This window comes from Oenanthe melanoleuca, chromosome 2, assembly GCF_029582105.1.
Source record: "Oenanthe melanoleuca isolate GR-GAL-2019-014 chromosome 2, OMel1.0, whole genome shotgun sequence".
NCBI lineage: Eukaryota > Metazoa > Chordata > Aves > Passeriformes > Muscicapidae > Oenanthe > Oenanthe melanoleuca.
The window spans coordinates 109053745-109071296 of record NC_079335.1 but is presented as its reverse complement, the minus strand read 5'-3'; the positions used below and the strand labels follow the sequence as shown (position 1 = coordinate 109071296).

The window sequence follows — 17552 nt, the reverse complement described above, 5'->3', positions numbered from 1 at the left end:
GCAGGAACTGCTGGATGGGCTGAATGGGTGTGTGCCCCACAGATTTCCTTTTAGACTCTTTCATCCAAAGAGAAGATTTCACTGTGGTAGTTCTAAATTCATTAAATGACTTAATCAATAAATTAATCCATGTAAACCACTGCGAATTAATATAGCAAATAAAGTGGCAAATGTGGCAAGTGTTGAGGGTTTGATCCATGCACACTGATCAGCTTGATTCCAAGGCTTTATTTGGAATCCTGACAGATACTCCATGGAGGCTTCTGTAATTTGTCAGATTTCTTTAGGGACTCTTGTCAATGCAAGAAATGTAGTCCACTCTGTGACATAAAACAAGTGTGTATGTATTTCATATGCTGAGGGTATTACAAAAAGGACTGACGAAAATGAGCCTACCTTCCTCTTACCCCACTGCATGCAAGGAAAGAGTTTGCAGGGACTGCAGACTCTACACTTCTCAGATAGGATGTGCATAGAAAAAATATTGCTGGAAGGTGAGGCCAAATTGAATTAGTATTTCCCCATAATTTTGTATTTTTATTTATTTTTATTTGCAACTGAAAATTTGAAATCCTTAGCTTCTAATCAGACCCTTGGCAAAAATAGTTCTATGTAAACGTGAGATAGACGTGTAAGAACAGGTATGCTATGAGTTTTGAAACTTGTTTTACAAGTTGGTTAAACAAGTTTGTTTATAAGTGATTTTTTCCAGTATTCTCAAAGGGAAAGAAAAAAGTCAATTTTTTTGAACAAATACATTCATCTATATGAAGAAATGACTGGAAATGCTGCCTTATGCCACTATCTGCAGGAAAAACAACAGACCACACTTTCTGACTGACTTTCTCTAACTAACACAGAAAATAGCATTTTACAGCATAGAACTGAAGAGAATCAACACTTCACTAAGTCATGATGATGCCAGCATGGGACCTTGGGGAGTGGGAGAGCAAAAACCAGGGAATGTGAATGGCAAAGAAGCTCTCTCTCCAAAGCTCCTCTGGCATGTCTTTTGTTTCATTTTTTGGTCAAAGGCTCAGCCTTGCTTTAGTACATATGCTCTTTGTTATTAATGTCTTTGTTTTTCATGCAGAGAAGAAAAATGCTTTTAAACACTGTGTATGTGTTTTAAATGGGTGTCACTACCAAACTCACTGTCAATAGCTAGTCTTACTTAATCAGTTATAAAATATCATGAGTTAGGGTTCTTAATTGAGACTGGGAAAATCCAAGATAATTACCATAATAGGCTGAAGATCTCTGAGACTGAAGGCTTTAGAAGTCAGAGAAAATTGGGAACATATGTGTTCTGTCTGTAAGATTGTCCTATATAGGATATGGGAAAATGGAAATGACAGGCATTTTGCAATGTACAGTAGCATTTATCATAGGAAGAACATATGCATTTGTTTGTCAGAAGCAATGAAGTAAAAAATGACACTTAATTGGAGCTGACATAAAGTGGCCTCATTAGCAGTACAAATAATATATGTGTGTAGCTTGGTTGTCAATAGGAACAAAACATATTTATTCTGACAGATGTATTAGTATCTTTTAAGATGCATGTCAAGTTTTCAGTCAGGTTCACTCATTTAAAGAATGCCTTTTTTTTTTCCTTCTTTTTCTTATTTTTTTTAATATGAAAGTGGTTGAACTGTAAATAATGTATGTTTCTAGGGTGCTGTGATAACACCAACAATGGACCACACTATGTCAATGCAGCCAGCAAGCATGATGGGCCCTCTGACCCAACAGATGAACCACCTTTCCTTGGGCACAACAGGAACGGTAAGATCACTGGTTTTTTTCTCCATTGCAAAGCAATTAAAAGTTTTTAATTTATTACTCTTTTCAGTGCTTTTCAGGGCTTCGTCATCATACAGTCAGCATTAGTTATTACAGAACTGAAATGACAAAGTAGTATGAGTAGTAAAATGGGAGGCCAACAAAACCTGATCTGTGTTTTAGAGGAATTATCTGTACTGGTTCTCTTGTAATTATGGAAGTACTGCTCTATCAATTTGTTTTTAAATTATTTGTTTGTCAGTCTAGAAAGTTTTATACCACTGGGATCCAGAGTTCTGGCTTTATGGTAGAATCCACTACTCAATTCAAACTATAGCAGCCAGCCATATGTATTTTGTTCCAGGCTTGGAAAAGTAATTTTTGGTGAAGGCCAGCTGTGTTTCCAGTATATTGTATTTAAACATGCATATTTCAGCAAATATTTTTGAATTTTCTTTTTAAGCTGTGTAGCTTAACTCCCCCAGTCAGAGAAAGGAAAACCCTCTCTTAATTAAAATTATTTAAGCTCTCTGAAAAGTTTCTAAAATACAGCAAGTGCAGAGTATAGATGGTGGTTTGATATGTGCATGTGTGCACATTGCATGTAATGTAAATTTTTGCAAAAATACAGGCATACATATTACACTTCTGTATCCTTAGCACACATGCTATTTATGTAATAATTACATTAAATAATTACTTAACATTCTCAGTTATGCACTTACCCTTTTTTTCACCACTGTTCTACTTGATTCTAATCTATAGGAGCACAGTTTTCAAACTTTTTTTTTTAATTGAATAAGGTACTTTATACAGTTGAATGTGTACAAAGTTATTTAACCCACTGTGTTGGTTCTCCTGATCTATTCTCTTCACCTCCTTCTTCCTTATATGTTGAATTTAATTCTAACTCCAGTGTCCCTTCCCACTTCTTTAAAAGTCTTCATTAAGGTCTAAGACTTCTTTATTTTTTTCTGAAGAAACTTAAATATGATGATTTATTGTTTATTCCTGATATTTTAAACATTGCATTCAATAATCAAAATAAGTAGGAATTCCATCACAATAATCTCAGCATCGTCCCCTTCATGAAACTGAAGGAAATACTTGGTCTAGAGAGAATTTCTGCATGTGTTAATTATTGTGATTCCAAAGCATGTTTAAAAGTCAAGGCAAGGAAATGGAAAATGAATTCTGGTTGTGCTCTTGGGCAGCTCCTATGAATTTTTTCCTCTGCCTGTCATTCTCAATTCCATAACTCTTAACAGACATTGTCTTCTGCAGTCATTGTCCCACAATCTTAATGCAAACTAGAAAATTCCCAGTTGATGTTCTCTTCTTACTTGAGACCACTGTAACAGTGCTTACAGTAACAAATCCATCTGGGGAGTCAGGCAAAGCACTCTGAGTGGCAGTGGGTCATCTAGTGGGTGACAATGAGATCCAGAGCTCATGCTGCTACAACTGAATGAAAATCTTTCTTTTCCTACCTCTTTACACAGTTTTATCTTTCAAGGTCACAGCATTCCCTGTGATAATTTCTTGAAATACATTCAGAGCTATGCCATACATGTTTATGTTTTCTATCTGTAAAACTCCTAAGTCATCTGCAGAAAACTTAAAGAGCAAGAAAGAGTAAATGATTGATGAGTGCTACAATATTCAAGCATCTCAAAGGACACCCTGTTTTATCAGATATGGGATTTCTCTTAGTTAAAAACAGCATCACACCATATTCAGGTTAAGTACTCATGCAAGCAGTATAATCATAGATGTCATTGAGAATTGCTCTTGTTAGGAATTCCTCTGATCAGTAATTATGATTTGGGCTGCCAGCAACAGTTTTGTCACATGTATCCATCCAGATGTAAAATTCATTCTTCAGTGTGTATTCTGTTACAGAAAAAAAAACCCAAAAACAAAACAACCAAAAAACAACAAAACAACATGGGGAACACAAGCTATTTAGAGATAAGATTTATTTAGAGATATTTTTACTTCATTGATTTGGAATTCTGAGTTTTGGTCCAGAGAGAGGAGCATTGAGAGCATAAAGCATGAAGAATTGTGCCAAGTCCAAGCCATACTACTGTGAGTACCTCAGCAGGACTAGGTTTTATGGGAAATAAAAGATAAAAATGATGCATTTCTGTTATGAATATATTTTTCCATTTTTTTCCTTAAAACTGTGCAACAGAGTGCCATAAAGAGCCACCAGCCACCTTTCAAGAAACCAGCCAAAATTTTTTAGGCAAACAAGACAAAAAGTCACAAATAATTCTGCTCAAATAATTCTAGTCACTGTTGGCAGTAACTCTGTCCCAATTTAATTTAAAAGCTTGCAGTATGCAAAGCAGTTTTTATTGGAAGGCTTTCATATGTTCACTTCCTTAGACAAAGCATTTTGCTAATTAACATAACATATTTTTCAACTGAAACAGACCCCTGTGGTCACTTAAGTTAAAGTTGACTTCAAAACCACCTCCACACTTGCCTGATTCTGGATGAACACTGGGTTTCTAAAACATTGCTTCAACAGAAAATCTATTCTCTAATGAGTGAGCTAGAGAAATAGCAGAAGGGCCTATGCATCTTTGTGTCTTGTGGGAATTACTAGGCCTTTTGATTAAAGATTAAAATGCTCTGTCCAGGCTGGAGCCATTCCATCTCCCTTCACAGAGGAGCACTCTTTAGCTCTTTGGTGGGGGAGTAACAGCAGCCTCTGCCATTTCCTGCCTTGACTCCAAAAACTGAGTTTGAGTTTTGATCTCTCAGCCCTGAAGCACACATTAAAACCCTTGGGAATCCAGGGGGCAGCTGCCTCTATCCACTTGAAGATTTGGTCACCAGCCCAGGCTGGGCTTAATGCTGGTAGGGCTGTTCACTTCCATCTGGGAGCATCCAATACAGCAGTCAAAACAAAGGAGTTTTCCTATAGACTCATCACAGTCAGCAACATTTCCCTTGTGGTAGGTAAAGCCTTCCCCCTCAAAACACTAATAATTTACTTTAGGAAACCATTTGCCATGAATAGGGACGAGAAGTTTTCTTTCTATCCAAACTCCCAAAGGATATGTCTTTAATTTTATTTTATTGTATTTTTAACTTTCTTCTTATCTGTTATTGAGTTGTCCACCTAAAATTAGACATATCTGCTATACCAAGCACTCCCTAATCAGGAGCATGCCTATCAGGCTATCAAGATTCCAGGCCAAAGGAAAAGCTGCAAATCCATATTTCCTTGATTTCCCATGCCAAAGGATGTTATAGGGCAATGGAGGGAGAGAGGAGGTAAAGATGTGCCATTTATGGCACCTCAACCCTGTGTTCCTGTGTTCTGAGAGAAATTGGTACAGCATTTGCATGTCCCAGTTACTGTGCTTTGTGCTTTATCCACCAAGAACATAATTCTTTTTTGCCTTTATGAAAATCAAATTGATTTCTGCTGGTGAAAATACAGTTTTTGTTGCTGATGAATTGAGAGGCACGTGTGCTGCTCTGATCACTTCCCCATTCTGCTTGAAATCTGGAGTTAAGCAGACAATCTGCCAGAGGGGTGATTTCTGCCATATTTATATGTATTTTTCATAGATACCTCTTCACTCAAAAAGAGCAAAAAGCATTTACTTGGGTGTGCTAGCTGTGGGCAAATACATAAAGAAAACCTAAGCTTAAATTATGTCAAGATTACAGCAAGGAAGCAATAGCTCTGAATATTCTGATTAAGGCTGACAACCCAGTCTCAGCTCCTACAATTGTATTAAAATTAAATTTTAATGCCAGAAGGCATAATATGAAGATAGACAAGGGGTTTAAAGCTTGATTTTTTTTTTACTAGTTTATTATTATTTATTATAGTAAGTCTTGTTTTTCCTGTGTAATATCCATCTACAATTAGGTCTGCTATTAAAAAAGATACTGTAGAGGGAGAATAGAGTGTGTGAGTCTGTAAGGGTAGCACTGAGAGAGCAGCATTAGTGTGTGTTTAATAATGTATGGAGGCTGGAATTGTTCCATCATCAGCCTGTCATTCAAAATGTTTCCCATACAGCCATTGATCTGACATCTCTCTCGTAGTTTAATAATGTTGTGATTGATGCCTGAGTGGATATAATACAAAAATCCTTTAGAAATGTAAAAACTGAGCAGTTTGATCACTGCTTTTAGTCATTGCTGCTCAGCACTTCCACGTTTGGCCATCAGCAGCAATAATCTGCCTCTTTGCTGGGAAGATTTGCTTTATTCTTTCTCCTCTGCTTGGCACTCCTGAAGGAAGTTCTGCACTTTCTTGGTTGGGGTTTCCCTCCCCTCCCTGGTGTTAGCATCCATTTCAGATCCTGCTTGGGTTCCAGCATCCCTCAATAGTCTGAGGCAGCCTGTGTTAGTCCTCATAGGCAGAGGGGTAACTCCAGCTTTTTCTCCCTCTCCTTTGGAAATGCCTTGCTGTAGCCTGTTACATCTTAAATCTCTGAGGCCCACAGCAATGGAGAGTGAGTAGAAATCAGGTTTTTTACTAAAACTTGTAGTTGAACTGGGCTGCTTAATTACTCTTCACACTTGAAGTTCACTCTGCTTTAGTTTCTAATCTAGAAACTTGATAGGCAACTTACAAAATAAAACCTCCTTTGTACTTTTTAAACAACAACAACAACAAACTGTTTAGTTGTTCCAGCTACTCTGTATTAAAAATGCAGCCAGGTGAAAGAATTGCAATGGCATACTGTGAGATCCTGTTGGAACTGCAAACTACCTTAGCTCAGCTTTCCTGGCTCATACTATCACCGAATTTTCTCAGTGGAATAGCAGGCTTGTTATGCAGGTACATCAGTCTTATCTTTCACTTTGTAAGTTCTTTTTGTTGCCAGCAAAGCTTGATGATATCTCCAGAACCCTTCAATGGAACAACAAGCTTGTTATAGGTTTTTTATCTTTTATTTCCTTTGGATACTCCATGGTCACCAGTGGTTTAAAATGTCACCTGAAGGCCTCAGCAGAATAAGTGCTTTGTTAGATAGAGTTGTTTTTTTCCCTGTTTAATCTTCCATTCTATTTGCAGATACTACAGCTACATGGAGCTGAAACATCATCACATTCCCCTCATGTTTAGATTCTTGTTCAAAAAGTACTCTCTGTTGTTCTAATTGTATGTCACAAGGTCCTTGGAGAGCAGCAGGAGCAAAGTTTCCTTGCAGCCTTGTGCCTTTCACATTATCAGGTGTTAATCTTAGAGCTCTTTTATTTTATTTATTGACTGACAGTTTCAGTTACTGTTTGTGTGGAAAATATAGAACTGAACCCATTTCAAAAGAAATAGCCTAGTTCAGGCTGAAACTAAGTTCTTCCTTATCCTTTTACTCAGCCAAAGTCCAGGGCAAATGTAAGTGATTAATAGCATGGAGCTGTCTGGGGCAGGGGATCCATTTAAGGAGAATTGATTCTGGTTAGAAGGGAGAAGATCAGCATAAATTCCTGTGAGATTTATAAAAAACAAGTAACTCCTCCTGTACCTTTCTTCCACTCTATTGAAAGGCAGTTCCAATTTACCTCATGTGTAATTTGAGATAAAAGGGGGCACTCAGTGCAACTGAAAAGCACCAGATTCTAAGCAGTCAACAGGAGACCAAAAACTTTTATCAAGAAGGATTAAATCAATTTGCCTGTTGAATGCCACTAAATATTATTGAGACAGATAGGTTAACAATCTTAAAAATCGATTCAGCATTTCTATAAGGAAACATTTGTGGATGCAGTGCTTTTTTTGTGGAAAAATTGACAGCATAGGCCAAATACCTGCTCAGGTGAGCAAGGAAGGATGTGATCTTTTCCCTTTCTGTAATCTTGTAATTCCACAGACTTGTGTAAGAGCTGGGCAGATCAGCTCTTGTGTAGATGACACTCTGCTCATCTGTTTCAACATGGGTTCCACCAGAGCTGTAGTTAGATGGTATTTTTTAATTAATAGAGTTTATAAAATCATATCTCTGTAGTGTCCCCCTTCTCTTCTGAACTCAGCTCTACTTCTCTTCCATTTGTGTTTACCATCTGTAAGCTACCAGTGGCTTACTCTTTGCCTTTATGTGCAAGTGTGCTGATCTTCAAAGCCACTGCCTGTCATAGGCAGGAAGGGAAAATGTAAAAGGTGACATTTACAGATGTAGGGAATGGAGGGAATTCCATTTTTGGTCCAAGCAGCACTTCATCTGAGCCCAGCAGGTCAGTAGTTTTTTGTCTGTGTTAAATTTTACTTTCATACAACACTTCCACAAATGAACAAAGTGCTTTTGTTGAGGACTCCTTACCTCTTTGAGGTATCAGCTACTGACTCAAAGTGACATTAGCCTAGATTCCCTTTCAGAGAAGGAATCAACTCCCTGATTGTGGTGATAAAAATCCACATCAACACAAAGCAACAGTGATGGATCAGCAAAGCAAGAAGTGTAAGCCCTAACTAATATAACTTCATTTTCATCATCAAACTAACCTCATTCATATAATTGATTTGCAGATGACTTCACATAACTGTAAACTAAAACATTAAGAGACTTGTTTCTCATATATTTTCTTAAATATGACTGCTGCAGTTACTTTTTGTGATTTCTAGAAGTGCCACCTGGTAAATGTGAATGCAGTTCAAAGCCACCTCTTCTAAGCATATTGTTTTTTAATTTAGTGATAGCCATGCACTGCATATAAAATGAACTTTTTTTTTTATTTTGCAATAATGAATAGAAACAGAAATCCACAAAACTGGTAGTATCTGGCATAAATATAGTGGTCTGTGGAATATCCCCTGAAAAAGGGCTCATCTGTTCTCATAGTCACAGAAATTTTTGTTGATACCTCTCCTACAGATGAACCAAGATGGTGAACTCATTTTGCTAACTACTAGTAGGTCATTTACCTAAATACTTTGAATTTGTTCACACATTTTCTTGTGAAATTGTGCTGATGCTATAAATGACAGGGCAAATTTTGAGGAGAGAAAGAATCTCTTTATTTAGCAGACAGGAAAGTAAAAGAGAGGAACAAATAATAGGTTAAAAAAAACAACCTGAAAATAATTCTAGGTTTGAAACATCCTGCCACACCTACAATTGACAAACTCAATTAGAGGTGGAAAACAAAAGCACTCTAAATGTCAGATCTGTCATCTGTATTTTCTTCATGTGTTTCTCTTTTGTAAATGTGTTTTTCATTTTTCTATGAAGAAGAGAAGTCTTTGCCTTATTAGAATGAAACTTTTTTTATTTTCCTGCCTGTGTTTAAACAAGGCTCAGGTAATTCTGACTGAAATGAGGATTATGGCTTTCCAGAGAGGTAGTAAATCCAATTACAGGTGGTGAAGACAAGCTCTGTGGGGGCTCTTTAATACAAGGCAAGTTTGAGGATCTTAGAGAGGTGAAGGGTGTTTTTCAAAACTGTGGCTGTGTAAAAAGCAACAAGTGTCTGCCAGAGGTGCTGCTTCCACAGCTCCTCTCTGCCAAGAGCTGGGAAACACGTCTCTGGTCATTTCTCTTCAAGCACACACAAGCACAGCAAGAAGTCTTGAAATCCTTGAAGAAGCTGTATTGTCAGTGGAAAAGAACAACATGATAGATTATATGGAAAACCAGCTGGTTTATCCAAAGTACTGTTGTAGTCTTTCACACAATATCATTTAGGTCCAAGGTGAAGAACTTGGACTGTGTGAACTTCAGAGAGAGATGCAAACTTTAGCTGAAAGAAAAGGGCATGAAGGTGGTTTACAGCACTATGTAGGTGCATGAAGAGTATCCATGGAAAGGCAAAGAAATTGTAGTGGTGCTAACAATAAGTAGAATAGGGAAAGCATAACTTCAATCTGTTGCAGAAGATGTCAAGAACTAGACTAGTGTTTGAAATGAAGCATTGAAAGTTCATTGTTTGGGACATCTAGAACTCAACTGGACCAAACACTTTGAAATCCACAGGAAGGATTTTCAGGTGTTGACACAAATCCAGAGCAGTGGCTAAAAGCCTTTTTTCATCTCCAAACTCTGGTTTTTATCACAAAGAAACATCGTTAGTTCAAAATGAGCAATATTCATTTAAGTACTGAGACTTCAGGATATTATAAAAACTTATAAAAATGTTCACTGAGCATGGTGTACCAAGACTCAGAAAAGAGCTGTGCATCAAAATAACATTTTATTTACAATGTCTGAGGTTTACAGTCAAAGAGTAAACATATGTTGCAGCTGACCATTCACACTATCCTCTTACTAAAAAAAAATTTGGAACCAAGAGGTAAGATTGATTCATTTCAACATATGTTGTGTGATTAGTAAGTATACTGCACTCTTTGGATTTTTTTTTTTTTTCCTTTCCAATAAGATGGGTACATTTTTTTAAGCAAAATGTTTCTGCTCTGAGCAGCAACCTTTGAATTACATTTCCCATGTTCTTTCATAAGGGAAATTTTTTCATTCCAGATGCACTGGGACTTCACAGAAACACTAGATTGCAGGGGTTGCAGTGTTTTGGAAGGACCTGTTGCCATGTTACTGAAAACACATACAATGGAGTTGAAAGTGAATTTCATCTGAAAGGTGTTCAGTATTTTATGTATTTTAATCACAGTGGAAGAGATAACATAGCCTGTGCATTGGACAAAGTCCTGGACATGCAGTGCTCACAAAAATAATATTCCATTAAATTTCACTGCCTTTTCCCATATCATATCCCGCTGAATTTCAGCTCACAGTACATTTCACACTTAATCCACATGGTTTATCAAATGGCAAACTGGTACCCCAAAGGTGTAAACTTCCTGTATAACAAATTACCAGTGCTTTTACCAGATACAAGAGGTATCTTTCTGGTTTCCTTCTGGAAAGAGCAGCCTGTTCAGGGTTCACTCATTTGTGCAGCAAGGTTAAATAAAGGAGCTAAAGGTACAGTGTTCATACATTGTGTAAGACACTGGGATCCTGTACATACAGTGATTTCAGCCTGAAGTTCTCAGAAAAGGATAAGATTTGTTCAAATGATTTACAGTTCTGCAGATGGCAATAACCTCTGTGCCCTCTGATGGCATTTTATATCTGTGAGTTATGGGTGATTCTGTGTCAGAGCTGCAAGGCTGGAGAATCCCCTTGCTCCTAAAAGACTCAGTTTGGGAGGAGAGTTCTGCTGTACCTAAGACTATGGAACAGCTCAGCACTTTTCACTGAGCTGTAGCTAGAGCTGCTGTGCTGAGTGAATTTGGGAGCTTGTAGAATTGGATTGTTTTTCTAGCAAGGTGATGAACTGTTGAACACAGCAGGTTTCTGCTGTGGGGCAGAGGTGAGCCACACCTCATTGGGGTGGGTTCAGGGAGGAGCACTGGTATCACAGAAGCACATCCTTTTCTGCTCCATCCTTCGTGACATTTTATGACTTTTGAATGTGATAGACTCACCTGTAAGCTTCTAATTTTCCCTTTCTAATATTAGTAGTTGTAATACAGCAACAGAAACTTTGCTAAGGCTTTAGTATCTAAATGTCCAAATTATTGTGCATTTGCCAGTCTCAATTCCCAGTTTTCCTTTGCTGTGTTTCCCTTGGGGGTTTCTCTTAAATCAATATAATATTTATATGACACAAACTGATTTCACCAATGCAAGAACTTAGTGCTGTTTGTGTTCTCTGGCTGTGAACCACAGCTGTGTGCAGTGTTTGCAGTATAGGCCAAAGGTGCTTTGATTTCCAAAGTGATTTTTTTTTCAACTGCTCAGGCACCTGACTGCTCCCTTCCTCCTATTTACTGTAATTTTGCTCTGCTGCCAGCCTTTTCCACCTAAAACACCTGGACTTGACTAAAAATGAGTTGTATCTGTTCTTTCCTCTGAAGACAATGGACTTACCTCAGAATCTTTAGTTCTCTGGAAATAAATGGCTGTTCCAACAAAGTGGCCATAATTTGATTGATTGGTATTATATTCCTATACACATTCTATAAGATTATTGTATTGCATGAAGTTTATCCATAACTAAAAAATGCACGTAGCAACAATTTCAGATTTCCTTGATGTGTTAGGAGACATAAGGAAATAGTTAGTAGCAAAAAATTCCACTCAGTGTGTGGCCATTGGTTGAATAAGGAGGTTTCCTTATTTCATCTGTACCTAAACTATATTGAGAGCAGCACTGACCTTGCTGAAATCTTTATTCTTTGTTTAAAACTGAATGCAACAGAGTTGGAAATCAGAAAATGATTGATGGAAACATTTAAAGTAATTAATCTGCAGCAGAAGGCAAAGAAAATAATACATTTCAAGGCTTATAAATCCACTTTTCTCTTTCATTAATTTTCATACAAATGCCATGAGCAGTGTTATATTTTCTTGTGTTTCAAAACAGGAAAATATGACTTAAGCACCATGACATCTTCTTGAGCTTATTTTTAATATTAGGACTTTTACTTCATTGCATGCACTATTGGATGTGTCTTCCAAGGACTTTTAATTATATGATTGCAATTACAAGTCTGGCACAGAAGTATAAAGTATTAGTGTCTCTTGTCTATAATTGTTCAACAGAGATATTTTCAGGCAGAGCTGATCCTATTGTAACTAAAAAATTTCAGTACTTACTAATAGTTTGGAGCTTTTTTTTTTAAGCAGTGCAGTTAGTTCAGTTTATGAAGCTGTGGCATCTCTATGGAAGTATTTTAACTCCATCTGTACATATACTGCAGATTTATACCCAAAATTTCTTCCTTTTTTTTTCCCCCTAAGGTACAAATTATACAGGAGGGAATCTGTAACATTTGCTGTTCCTCCCAAACACAACAGGATTCCAGTCTTTTCAGAGACTGGGGCAGAGAACAACAGCACCTATATTGCATTTTATATTGTCAAGATTTTTAAAAAATGTTAATTAAACCTTATAGCATCACTTAAATAAATAATCAAATTATTGCAATTTCTTCAATTCCCTTTGAGGTAAATGACCTCCATACAGTGTAGTCTTTCTTACAGTGGGGACAGCAGCTCCTGTTCCAAGCCCAGGGATGCTCAGCTGGACATTTGAGGCAAAGCCCAGAGTCCCAGTGTTATGACTTGCCATAAACTGTTCTGGTCAAGGCAGCTGAACTAATTGGCCCATTCTTCTCAGTAAGAAAAGAGAAGATTTTACCACTTAGATATGGCTTTACTGTGTAGCAGTGAATCTTAATTGCTTCTCACTGAATAATCTGTAATAATCTGTCCTCTATATTAACAATAATGAAAATATTTTAAAGCAGAACTCTGCAGTTAACTCAGTGTTCTAAATTCCCATACCAAATTACATCACTAATGTCAAATACATTTGGCATTTATATTTCCCTGAGTTCACTAGCAGTGTGGGCAGCTGTGTCTTGGTGGTTGTATTTAATGTTTTTAATTTTGCTCTGCTTTCATCTTCACACTCCATGTAGTGTTTCTCATGATCTTCACAACAAGCAAAAAAGTTCCATCCTGAGGCAAGGATGAGCGTTAAACAGATGCTGTTTGAGTTCACAATTACCATTCCTTCAAGGCTGTTAGGGGATATTACAGCTGGGCAGGCTGGCAAACCATCCCCCACACAGCCTCCCATCCTAAGATTAAATTTGTTGTCCCTGCCATCAGCCACAAAGTGCAAGGAATCTGCAAGTGCCCTTATTCAGCTTCAGCAGTAGCCAGTTTCATACTTTCTAAGTGTTAACTCTGCTAATTTGTATTTTGGCAGTGTGGCCTATGAGTTCTGCATAACACTCATATGTCAGCAGTGATCCTTCTTTGTAAGGTGAATCATGCAAAGTCCTATGGCTTTAAAGTGTTGATATAAATTTATGTGACAGAAAAATGGCCACTTTGTCATCTCTGTCATATTCTTGGACAAGGAAATCTGTGGTGCAGCTAGGACTTTGTCCATTGCAAATATTTGCACAGCACTTAATCTTTTTTTTTTTTTTTTTTTTTTTTTTTTTTTTTTTTTTTTTTTAATAATGTGTATAAAAGGAAAGGAGAAAGGGAACATTATGCTGATCAGTGAGTGCCAGTGCAAAATGAAGATGTCTGAGCTTTCCAGTCAGTCTATGTGCCAGAGCCAGAAATGCATCAAAGAGCCAGAATGGACAGCCTAGCCTAGAAACAGATAATCTGCAGAAAGAACAATAAATAAAGAACAATTCCCTGATTGGGCTGTGGCATTTAGAAGAGGCAAGAATTGCTTGTCTGTACAGGCTGGAGTGTATTTGTGCAGTGTTTGTTCCTTTTTGCATGACTGGAGCAGAGGGATCAGAAAAGCTCACTGAGAACTCCTGTTAGGGCTTGTGTGTAATATTTTACATATAAGCCTTTAAGGAAAGCTGAAGATGATTGAATTTCAGTTTGATAGCTGTAGATGGGCTTTCTCAGCTGTGGTTCTTATTTTTTTCCTGTATTTTTTTGCTGTATGTTGCATCCATGCCTTGTCTCCAATATTAAAGAGAAATACATCTTTTACCTTTGCCTCCTGATCTCATGAGGAAGGGAAGGGTTGAAAATGTTCCTTTAAAGCACATGGGAAAAAGTGTTGCAGCCTTTCTTTCTATTCCCATGTGGAAGTATCTGAAGCATCCCCAAGTATCTGTAAAGAATCAGTGGTGCCCTAAACAGGAAAGCTAAATGCCATAATACAGATTTGGGAGAGTACAGGAGACTATCTCTCCTGCTGACCTTATCAGTTATTATAGTTTTGCTGTCATCAATAGTAATGTTCCATTCATCTGGAATTCCATTTGAGAGGGTATAGTGTGGTAGATTTTTTTATCAGGTTTAATGTTCCAGAGTGATTAATAATGTGAAATTAATATATTATTTAAAGTATACTTACACCTCTTACTATGCATTGTGACATAGTCAAGGAATCTTATTCTCTCTTAGAACACCCATCTCCAAACTATTAATTTTATTTGCCATTTGGAGCATCTATCTTGTACCATTTTCAAGCTGTTACTATGCAGCTAAAAAAGGGATGAAAAATTGTCTCTAAACTTTGTGTTTCATTCAGGTATAAATTTGAAAAATTTTAGGACAACAAGAAATATGTAGGAATTGCATATTGAAATATCCTAGAGATTCTTCTGTAAACTGATCACTGCACCTCTTGTTACATTTTTTTGTTTCCTCTCCTTTATGACAAGTAGCTCTTTGGTCTGCAGCATTTCCTTTCTCTCTGTCCTGAAATGGTTTTTAAGTGTGCACTGCTGCAAAACCTTCCTTCAAACCAGTCATGACTGGGAATTTTCTCTTTTCTATTTTCCCCTTTGCCCAGCCTTATCTTTCTATATCTTGAATTTGCCTTGGGGCCAGATTTACCTACGTTTCTGAGCTGGATGCAAACTTTCCCAACCCCTCACTTCCTAGATCTGCTCCCACCCCAGGGAAGCACAGCCCCATAGTGCTTGTGAGTGACACAGTAATACATTGCCTGGATGAGAGCTGACAGTGCTCTGAGAAATATGACAGTACCTCTGCCCTTGATCAGGCTTCCCATTTGAAAGTTTTCATTTTGGTAATTACATCCTTCCCAGATAGCAGCCCTAGTCATTGATCATACTAATATCATTATAGCTGATTCCTGTAAGTCACCTTTTAAAGACACTTTCTATGGTTTCTTTTCCCCCTATATCTTCTTCCTCTGCAGTCACAGGATAAGACTTTTTCTGTCTACCCTTCATCTGATTGATTGGAAATGCCAAATACTTCCTTTCTGTATGGCCTGGTAATATACACATCACATTTCTTCCCTTGGGATCTTAATCAGAACAAGTAATGGCCTTTAGCTTTTCTCATTAGCAAAATGGAAAAGCACCATACCCAATCCATTAGAAATACAGCTTTGTAATATGAATTTATAGGAAAATGGCTGCGTGCCAACAGACATGGAGTAAGTTTACCTTAAAGAATTTTCAGGGGGGTAAAAAAAAGGAAAGAAAAAGTCACCCTTTCTGTCTGGCTTGCAAACATTTTGAGCTGTTACTTATCATGCCTGTCTGTCAGGCATTTTGCAGTTGCTCCTTAAGTGCTGTTTGGACATCTCTGTCATATAAAGGGCATTCATAAGGAGGAAATATGAGTGTTTGTATTTTCCCCTATGTTGGTTCTCTTCCTGGATTATTCTCCTCGTAACCTCCATCAGAATTAGAGAGAGGGGAGGAAACCAGGAAGATTTTGTTATTTTGCTATTTTGCTTTACTTCTAATTTTTCACAGAATGTGCTAACTGAGAAAATGTATTAAGAGCAACCATTTCAGCATACTCATCTATCAGGCTGAGACTGCTGCTACACTTTTTTTAGCCCTGTCTGAAACTATTTACAATCAGTACAGTGAGAGCAAGGACAAGACTGATTAACAGATTTTTTTTCTCCAGTGATGGGAATTGCTTTTTACTTGGCCCAGTCTTCATTAGCACTAGAAATTATTAAAATTCATACACCAGCACTGAAAACTTTCAGTGCTTGTATTTTCCAGAACTGTAAGAAGGTGTTAAAGCACAAATCCATAACAAATGATAATTGTACATAATTTGAATGCATATGAGGTGATTCTGTCTCCTTTGGAAAACTAACAGTGAAAGAGCCCAAGGAGCAGCTTGGAATGCTGCTATTCTGCCAGCACTAAGACACATCTGTTTTACTGGTCCCTTCAAACATTGCTCATGTTATTACTGGTAAAATAACTACTAGGCATACCTGTAAAGCTCTATTTAATAGTGTCTTATGAAAAATGAGCGCTTGCACTTTTTATTTTTCAAACAAACCTCATGTTTCCCATGTGTTAAGCTGCTCACCTGTACAAAGTGGGAGTTAAAGATGAAGCATCAGGTTTGAGATCTTGGCTGCTTCACTTATGGTTTCATCAGCTGTGTTAATCACACTTCCCCAGCAAAACGATATCTGATAGGTTAAGAAAATATTTTAGTGAAATAGAATGGAAGACCTGCAGGAGTCAAAAATGGGAGGCATTCTAAAGGGACCTCTTTGTAGGAGTTGAATTAGTGGTTAGATGGTGACAGGAGGGCTTAAGGCAAGGAGGGATGGCTATTTTTGAGGTCTTGGCATTTTTTTTCCTTCTTGCATTTTCTGTTTTGTTCTGCTGGTTTTCATTAGTTTTGGTTTTGTATTTTTTATTTTTGATGTCTTTCCTTCTTCCTTACCTTGTCCCCTGATCTTTTGGATGAAGCAATGACAAATTAAGAGAGATTCTGTGTAATTTTTATTTTTTACAAGCTTAGAAGTTCAACATTGTGAGCAGATCATTACATGGTATATAAGCTGATGACAAGGCAGTATAGTTCAGTCCACTCTGATAAAAGTCAAGGTTTCTCCTTTGCTTTTGTAGCCCTATTGCTGATATGATATGATGTGTCTCAGAGATCCTCCCACAGCTGCTAATTATCATACCTAGGGGCAGACTGTAGTATTTATACAGTGACACTGCAGGGCATTGACTTTAATTTTAAGGTGATCCTTCTCCCACAAGAATTTCAAGAGTTTGTGGAAAGTGGGAGAAGGAAGTCTTCCCCAAAAATGCTTACTTTTACCACCTTCCACAGCCCTACCATGTAAGCAAAGCTAATGGTCATGTAAATACATTTAAAGATTTTGACACAACAATTTTTATGCCAATGAGAAGCAATATTTTGTACTGCATCACCTTAAAACACTTTACTCTAAATGTACTGAAGTAGGCACCAGCCTTTAAAGCTTAGTATTCTCTAGTATCCCCACCCTATCCAAATATGAATATGGCTGAT

The 17552-nt window shown here is 37.4% G+C and overlaps 1 protein-coding gene across 7 annotated transcripts in view; it reads left to right on the top strand.

Moving 5' to 3' along the window:
* RBMS3 (RNA binding motif single stranded interacting protein 3) overlaps positions 1–17552 on the top strand; it is a 691053-nt gene that overhangs the window by 652575 nt on the left and 20926 nt on the right. For all 7 annotated transcript variants that reach the window (XM_056483533.1, XM_056483538.1, XM_056483537.1 and 4 more), the window contains one exon: positions 1678–1788. In XM_056483533.1, the coding sequence (XP_056339508.1) occupies positions 1678–1788 (111 nt within the window). The remainder of the gene's footprint in view (positions 1–1677; positions 1789–17552) is intronic.